The sequence below is a fragment of the Cryptomeria japonica genome, chromosome 11, assembly GCF_030272615.1.
Source record: "Cryptomeria japonica chromosome 11, Sugi_1.0, whole genome shotgun sequence".
Classification (NCBI taxonomy): Eukaryota; Viridiplantae; Streptophyta; class Pinopsida; order Cupressales; family Cupressaceae; genus Cryptomeria; species Cryptomeria japonica.
This window is the reverse complement of record NC_081415.1, coordinates 692,132,813-692,141,871: the sequence shown is the minus strand read 5'-3', so window position 1 is coordinate 692,141,871 and position 9,059 is coordinate 692,132,813. Positions and strand designations below refer to the sequence as shown.

Genomic DNA, 9,059 nt, shown 5'->3' with positions numbered 1-9,059 from the left:
TCAAGCGAAAAACGGAGACACATCCAACGTTGAACATAAGATCACATTGTCAACTATCAACTATCACATATCAGGCTAAACATGACTAACACATATCAATGGATGATATATATTGACTCATGATTTTAACACTTTGACAATAATGGATCAACTATTTTATTTTAATTTTTCGCTATCATGATTCCTGAGTGACTCCAGGATGCCTTTGACTAGAGGAACAAGGAAGAAACATGATATTTTTCTTGTCTGTTGTCTATAAATCAATCATTAATATGTGCAAAGTTCTCTCGGGACATGATCATCAGAGTATCATAGAAGATGTTTCAGACTTGCATATAGAAATGATTAATACTACCTGTTTTAAGCAAGCAAAACTTAGGTCATCTTGGTTCAATTATACCTTGATGCTTGTGCTAACTTGCAATATAAAACTAGGAAAGTAGTGCTCAGGTCATCATGGTTCAATTATACCATTGATGTTTTCACTCGCTTCCCACATTTTAAAGGCTCAATGATGAAATAAAGCAATGACCACATGATTGGTCTGATCACCACATTGCATTTCATTCACATTTGCATTTGCATTTAGCTTGCATTTCATTCTTGCATGGGATCACAAAATCTCATCTTATCCAAGGCCATATCTATCGCAAGAATCATCAATGCATCATCATAGGTGTATACACAATTAGAATGATGGCTCCCCTCTCTACAGATATTGTCGACCCAAAGCGAATCTTATGCTTCTCCCTCAAATATGCCAACATTAGCTTATCTGAATCTTCCTGCAACAAGATATCAACAAAATCGACAAGCGAATCTTATGCTACTCCCTCAAATATGCCAACATTAGCTTATCTGAATCTTCCTGCAACAAGATATCAACAAAATCGACAAGCGAATCTTATGCTACTCCCTCAAATATGCCAACATTAGCTTATCTGAATCTTCCTACAACAAGATATCAACAAAATGTTGGTTCTTTATCCAATCAATCTTATCAATTCTATCAATCGATCTCATTTGATCTATTCTATCATAACTTATACAGGATGTATCTTTCCTGGAACCAGACGTTCTGATCAAGTCTTATACAGGATATATCATCCCTGAAACTAGATGCTTTGATCATCATGTTATACAGGAGGTGTCATTCCTAAAACCAGACTAAATCTCAATCTTATCAATCTAATCAATCTTATCAATTCAATCAAACTCTATAAGTTATCACATCAAGAACCACATCAAAGTGATCGAAGAACTCACACTTTCATCAACCATAGTTGCAAGAATTATCCAATAATCTATCGAGAAATCAATTTCGCAAAGATCCAAAAACTCCAAAGGTCAATTGATCTCCCGAGGGGGCATCATCGTATCACAATTTAGCAATCAATGGTTGGGGCATCCTATCGAACCAATATCACATCAACATCATCACATTGAGATTATTCTTTGAATCAACGCATCATCACACCTCGCTTCAAAGGGGGGCAAAATGTATACAACTAAAAATGGTCTGAAGATAATTAATTGAATAAGCAATTATTTAATTAATCCCCCTTCCCAATTTAATTGAATTCATTAGCAATTTTATTAAATCTCATTCATCTACTTATTAATAAATCTAAGAATTTATTTAATAGGTTCATTTCAATAGTCCCCTTTGATTAATTAATCTAAATTGATTAATCCCCCCTCCCCCCACTTTGATTCATTCCTTCTAATCCCCTAGTTAATTAAAACAAATCAATTTATGAGTTGTTGAAAGTTAATTAGCCTTTTCCAATTTCTTGAATTTTTAAATTCAAATTAGCCACATGTCTCCTAACTTCTAACCACCTAACCTAACCATCTCCTAGCCTAACCATCCCTCTAGCTTAACCCATTCCACCTAACCCTAGGTTTAACTAACCCTATTCTATCTTGCACATTCTAACCTCCTAATCCTAACCTCCTATGGTGTGGATATTCTCCCCTTGAGACACATGGCACTTTTGCCACATGTATCCTCCCTTGAACGCTTGCCTTCTCATGAGCAAGGCTCCTTGACACTTGTCACCACAAAGATGACAAGTGTCCCTTCCTCAAACCTCTTCTCCAACTTCCTCAATCTTGGCCCTTGATATCTTCAGATCAGATTTGGACCATTGATTCCTACCACCTCATCTTTGGCCTTGGAATTCCTATAAATATCCCCCATTTTGGAGTAATAAGGATCCTTGCATTCATAGTTTTAGCATCATTACTATAGGCATTTTCATTTCGATCATCTAGTAATTATCATTTTGGATTAATCATAGCATGTTAATCTAGTTTCTTAGATAATTCAATTCATATCATTTGCATAATCAATCATGATCAAGTAGCTATTCAACTCTTGAGTTGCCACTTTGGAGGTCATTGCTCTGCTGAGAGCCAATCAATCCAACACCTTCAAGGTCCTCAAGAATAGAGGAAAATGGGACATTCCAAGGAAGGCTTATGGTTTACATCTTTAATTTAGTTTTCAATTAAGCTTTTCATTATATTTTATTGTCTCATTATATGTGTATACCTTTAGCACATTTTTAGCATCACACTATCTACTCATCTCTCTTCATCATGAGATATCACAAGGTTTTCCCTTATTTTGCTAACATAGAGAAAACTCATGACACTGAACAATGCGCCAATCACAACAAGCAATTATCAACCACTTGACTCAAACATGGAAACCTCGATCTACCACAACTTTGATCAACACATGAAAGGTTTATACAAGTTTTTAAACATATTTGTAACTTTTTGCTATTTGGATCCATCAATCCATCCATAATTTATTTACATACAATCTTTCATATATTGTCTATGACACTCTTTAGTCCTATATGACTACAAAATGATTCTTCAACCCACAAATTGTACAAGGGTGAAGATCCCAACACTTCTATTTATATTTCCTTCTTGTTGACAATGCGAACATTGCATACACTACATTCTTTGAGATGATTTGCATGAAGTTGTTACACCCGCAACATCGTTGCTATATTTCTTACAATATTTGAGGCCTTCATTCTTTGAAATTTGCACCTTAGATGAAAAATATTTCTCATTAATATCTCTTGATGAATCTCTCAATGTTTTCTCATGTGACATCACAAAATGGTGGTTTTTACCTTAGACTCTCATTTTCCTTCCTACATGCTACGAGCAATTAATCTAACTGCACATTTTGTTGTTTCGACTTTTGTATTTCATCCTTCTCAAAATTATTTTCCTCTACAAGCAACTTCAATTTTTCTTCTAATTCTACATTTCTTACTTTAACATTTTCTAATTCTTTCTCAAGATTTTCAATTTCACATAAATATTCACATCTTTGCTTTCCAAAAAGATTTCAAATTATCTATTAACTATGAATTACATTTATTGATTTCTATCATTTCTTCCTCCAAAATATCCTTTTCACAAATTAAATTAAATTATTTTTTTTCACCTTTTTACCAATTTTCCCCATTGAAAATAAATATTCAATTTACCTGATATTGCAATTGATTGGTTGCTCCACAATCTATTTTATTTCTCTATCAGTTCCTATCTAAAACTAGTGACTTTTTATTCCAGCTATCTACTTCTTTTTCATGCAATTTTTTCACAAACATGTAGCAAACATTTTTAATATCTGCAATCCTTTTTTGAACAATAACAAATTCACATATCTTCAACTTTGCACACCTTTCATCTAACAACCTTTTTATCTTCAGCTATAGCTGACTCCTTTTTTTTCATCTTTAAATTGTACACCCACAATCTCACAAACACTTTTTTAACCTCGACACTTCCTTAGATCTTCTTGCTTTAATTCACAATAACAAACAAATTTGCTTTTACACACAATTAAACATCTTTTGTTAATTCAAAGCAACAATGACATCATGTCTTAATATAAAGGTCAACCTCATTCATTACAACTTATAGAGTTGACAACAAGGAGAACCCTATTTAGAAATCGTGCAGCCCATAATAAAGATAGACTTCGAGTTATGCATAACAACTAAAACATAGAAATTATTATATTTAAAATTAGTCAAAACTACTTAAAAACCGATATAGAATCTCTCTAGAAACATATGTGACATTTCTAAATTTTATTTGGAAGTCATAATTCAAACTCCAAGAACAACTTGAGAGTCCAAGTCTCTTCTTTTGAAGGCCCTAAACGATACCTTGGTCTATCCAGACATCAGAAATGAAAATCTTAACAAAGAGAAATAAAAATAAATAAACTATTGATCGATTCTGTCCCTCCATACAATTACTGACAATGTTCCGCCAAACCCAATCCCCAAGCCGAGCCCCATAGCAATGGGTGACACGTACTCATCTATTCTGCTCCACACCGACTTCTCCCCCTCTTCTGAAGTTGAAACTGATGTCTCATTGTTTTTGCATTTCCTCAAGATGAAACCATTGTCGCATAAACACGGAGGGTTTCCCTGGTATGAAGTCTTATCAAAAGTCAGGAACTGCGGTCCTCCGGGTATTCGCCCACAAAGACTGTTGAAAGAAACATTGAAATAGCTCAAGAGGAATAATTTAGACAGTTCCTCTGGTATCTGCCCACTCAAATTATTGTGAGACAAGTCCAACTGCTCCAGGGTTGATATTTGCCCCAAAGAAGCCGGTATCCTACCCTCCAGATGATTTCCGGACAGATTTAACAGTCTCATGCTAATCAGATTCCCTATGCTCGGAGGAATTTTCCCGCTCAAATTATTATTTGACAAGTCTAATATGGTGTTTGCTGCCAACACATATTGGAGTATGTACTCATTTCCTTTGATTACAACTGGTATATCTTCATAGAGGGTATTACCCATCACACCATTCAATTGCGAAGATTGGGATTGTGAAAATCCCTTCAGGCTCTGAAGGGAAGAGGGAATTGTTCCAACAAATTTATTGTTGGATAGATCTAAGACCTGCAACCTGGTGAGGTTTGTAATCCATAGAGGAATATGACCCTCAAATTCATTGGAGCCAAGGCTCAGAACCCTCAGCTCTTGACAATTTACAAGTAGGTGTGAAGACAGCTCATCTCTTAATCTATTATTGCTGAAATCTAGCAGCGTGAGCTGCGTACAATTGGCCAACGATGCAGGCAGGATCCCATTTAAGTTATTAGAATATGCAGACAGAATTTCTATAGAAGGAGGAAAATTAATATCTATACCTCCATACAATGAGTTCCTAGACAGCTTTAATCTCCTCAACGCTGTGCAGTTCACTATAGATGGTGGAACTCTTCCAGACAGATTGTTGTCGGTCAATACCAAATCGGTTATGGACTTGCAGTTGCCTATGGATTGCGGGATTTGTCCCATCAGACTATTGTCAGATACATCTAATTTCTGAAGTGAAATCAAACCGCCAATGCTTTCAGGAATAGCCCCAGAGATATTATTGCTGTAGATAGCTAGCTGAGTAAGATTCTTGAGTTGACCAATACTATATGGTATAGATCCACTTAAATTGTTTGAAAATAAAAACAAATTTCTCAAAGATCGGAGCTCCCCTATGGCCTTTGGAATTATTCCTGTCATATGGTTAGTGTCAACATATAGATTTTCAAGTTTGCTCAAATTTGTAATTCCTTCAGGTAGCACACCTGTCAAGCTATTTGAACCTAAATTTAAATATGTCAATTCGGTGAGCATGTCAATACCTTTGGGGATGTTTCTGCTGAAATTATTTGAACCAAGACTTAAGTATGTCAACTGGGTCATGTTGAAAATGCCTTCTGGTAGTTTCCCTTCAAAAGCATTTCCAAGCAAAGAAATTGTGGAGAGAGGAAGCATGGTAATACTCATTGGCAATGGTCCGTAAATAAGGTTCGTTCCAACATCAAGCCACTCAAGATTGCTACAGTTTCCTATTTCTGGAGGGATACTACCTGTAAGATTGCCTGGGCCATACAGAGATAGTCGGCCAAGCTGTTTTAAATTTCCTAGTTCAGATGCTATGTTGCCAGTCAGCGAATTGTCTCCTAGAAACAGTACCTCTAGAGAAGAACAATTACCCAGAGCTGCAGGGATTTGAGACCCCAACTTGTTAGACTGCAGGACAAGGAATTGCAATTTCTCCAACATACCCAGTTCAGACGGGATGCCACCAGTGAAGCCGTTCTCTGACAAATCAATGATGGATAAAGCAGAGCAATTACTGAGAGAAGGAGGGATGCTACCTTTGAGCTTGTTATAGCCAAGGCCAAGGCTTTGCAATTTCTCCAACCTCCTCAGTCCAGACGGGATGCCACCAGTCAAGCCATTCTCTGGCAAATCAATCATGGATAAATCAGAGCAATTACTGAGAGAAGGGGGGATGCTACCTGTAAGATTGTTATAGCCAAGGACCAAATCAACAAGAGACGTACATTTCCCCAGAGAATTTGGAATGCTTCCACTCAGACTATTGTAGGATAACCGGAGATGCTGTAAATTGCCCAGGCCACCAAATTCTTTCGGTATGTTTCCCCTTAAGTTGTTGTCTGAAAGTCTAATCCACTGAATATGTGTGCAATTAACAAGAGATGTGGGTATGGAGCCCACCAGCAGATTTGTGTTGAGGTCGAGTGACCTCAACGCTTTCAGTTGGCCAAGCTGAGTTGGAATCCTTCCACTCAAAGAATTGCTGGAGAGATTCAAAATGCGTAGTAATGATAGGTTTCCTATGGATGTTGAAATGGTACCTTCCAATCCCAACTGAGGGAGAATGATGGCCACTACTCTGTTGGTATGCTTTCTGCAGGAAACACCATTCCAGGAGCACATGTTTCCTGAATTGATAGAAGTCCAGTTCGAAAGTGATCCCATGGGGTCGGCTGTAATGCTATTTCTGAACGAGAGAAGAGCTTTGACGTCCTTCTTCTCAGAAACATCTTCATCGAGTAGCTTACGGTGTTTCACTGCAGAAAACATTCCATCCATGGTAGGGCTGTGTAAAGCAAAGACATGAGGAGAATAAGAATAGGTAGTGTTGTCATGAATTGGTATTGTGGTGGCAGTGGTTAATGTGAAGGCCACAGCCAATCCTAAGCACAACATTTGCATTAACATGTTTCCAGTCATTTGCATCCGACCCTCCGGCCACAATTATGTATAACTCAGTTTGCAGAACACGAAGACGATACAGGTTTACGGCCACTTCGATATAGATATCTTTGAAAAAGGAAAAGACAAAAAAGAATTGGTAGCATCTTGAATCAGGATAATTACCGTCTTGAATCTGCAATACCATGATTTCTGAACTCTCTATGACGGTCATCCGTGAGCCGTGATACAGGGTTAAAGAATAAAAACACAAACAAACATATAAGAAAGTCACACGCAAAACGACAATAAAACCAAACAAGAAAAATATACTAAAAAGAATAAATGAATAAATAAAACTATTAGCAAGGAGGAGGAAAAAAAAGAAATAATTTAAGAAAAAATAAAATAATACAAAATAGAATATAATAAGTATGACTCATTCTCATGTAATGTACCATTTAAAATTTGTGGGTGCATGAAGTCAACTATAAAGGCCACTAGTATGCTTCCCCTAGAACATTTTATATTCATAAGTTTTTTTAAGATTAATCTTTTTCTAATAGTATGTTGAAAAATTGGGAAAATTTTAATCTAATTTTGTGTGGTTAAGTTGGGTGCAAGCAAAAACTTAACAAGGAATTTCTTTCTCTTATACTTCATGCAAACTAACCATGAAAATATAATTCTTATACATGATCATTGACACTTCTATAATGTTCTACTTGTTCCTCCTTAGGCTATGAATTTTATATTTTGACCATGAACCCCTTACTTGCCAATTTCACTTCAATATCCTAGACTTCCTCTACCTTGTCATTCATTCTTATAGAGTCTATTGACACCTTTGTTGGGTGGTTTTTATGAGTTGAGATAGATAAACTTTACTTAACTCATCCTTGATGATGAGTTTGTGTGGAGAAAGACCCTACCCATGAGCTAAAAATATTGTTAATTAAAATAAAGTGGCATGCATAATATCCAAAGTTTTGTATACCAACTTATCAAGGACCTAGTTTTAATCCCTATCTACCTATCAAGTATAAAATCATTTTTTTTACCTAGCCATAAGTTCATTGCAACCTTGAAACTAGGTATTGACATCCTTGAGGAAATAATTAATGAGTGGACTAACTTCAATAATGGTAAAGGTGGTCATGTAAAGGATACAATAGTGGGTCCTATGTGTTGCAACAATGAAGAGCCTTAGCCTAAATGAAACCTTTTGAAACCTCAAGGAATGTGGTACATGATTATCCATCTACTAATGAAAACTCCATGAAAGTCATATGCAGGACACTATTAGAACCAAAAGACGCTTAAGAACCTAATAATTAGGCTAGTAAGCCTTTTAACTCTAAAAAATCAATCCTTATGAGTGTCTTGTCATTGCAGGATTTAACTCATTTTGTATATTTTTCATTGCTTTTCTTCACTTGAGTGTAATAGGTTCTCAAGTGCCCTCCCCATTAAGTGGAACACAAATAAAATTTACTTGAACAGTAACATATGCAATTTAGAGTATCTTCTCCAAAACATAGAAAAAACTTTTATCTAGAATGTTTATCCCACATTGTAAGAGTTTGAATCTATAAACATGTCCTTAGAAATATAATTTCTGGGAATTATTACTCATTGAATGGTAGAAGTCCAACAAACCTACACCAAAAAATAACTATGAAAAATATCATCAACATTTTGCTTTAGGCATTTTTTCCCTTCAACAAGAGAAGGTAATTAGATTTTTCTCTTGTCAATATAAACCTAAATCAAAGTTTAGCACTATAATCCACATTTTATGATTATTCCTAAAACAAACTAAAACTTCCTAATCAATTTTCATTGTAGATTGAAAGATTAAAAAAATTATAATCGTCACAACTAGCTAATCAATGAAAAATAATTCATAGTTAATTATTCATATAAAGTATTGCATATGATAATCATTAATTTGTTGTTTAAAGGTGTCTCCTATTAGTGGCTCTTTGT

General features: G+C 35.6%; 1 protein-coding gene across 1 annotated transcript; it reads right to left on the bottom strand.

Annotated features, from left to right (window-relative positions):
* Positions 1-4,268: 4,268 nt before the first annotated feature.
* Positions 4,269-6,968, bottom strand: LOC131038103 (LRR receptor-like serine/threonine-protein kinase FLS2). The gene has a single exon (XM_057970411.2). The coding sequence runs from the start codon at positions 6,966-6,968 to the stop codon at positions 4,269-4,271; it is 2,700 nt and encodes an 899-aa protein (XP_057826394.2).
* Positions 6,969-9,059: the final 2,091 nt, after the last annotated feature.

What these genes read in the sequence shown, in the direction of transcription:
- LOC131038103 (XM_057970411.2), bottom strand. Translation starts at nt 6,968, where the DNA reads ATGGATGGAATGTTTTCTGCAGTGAAACACCGTAAGCTACTCGATGAA.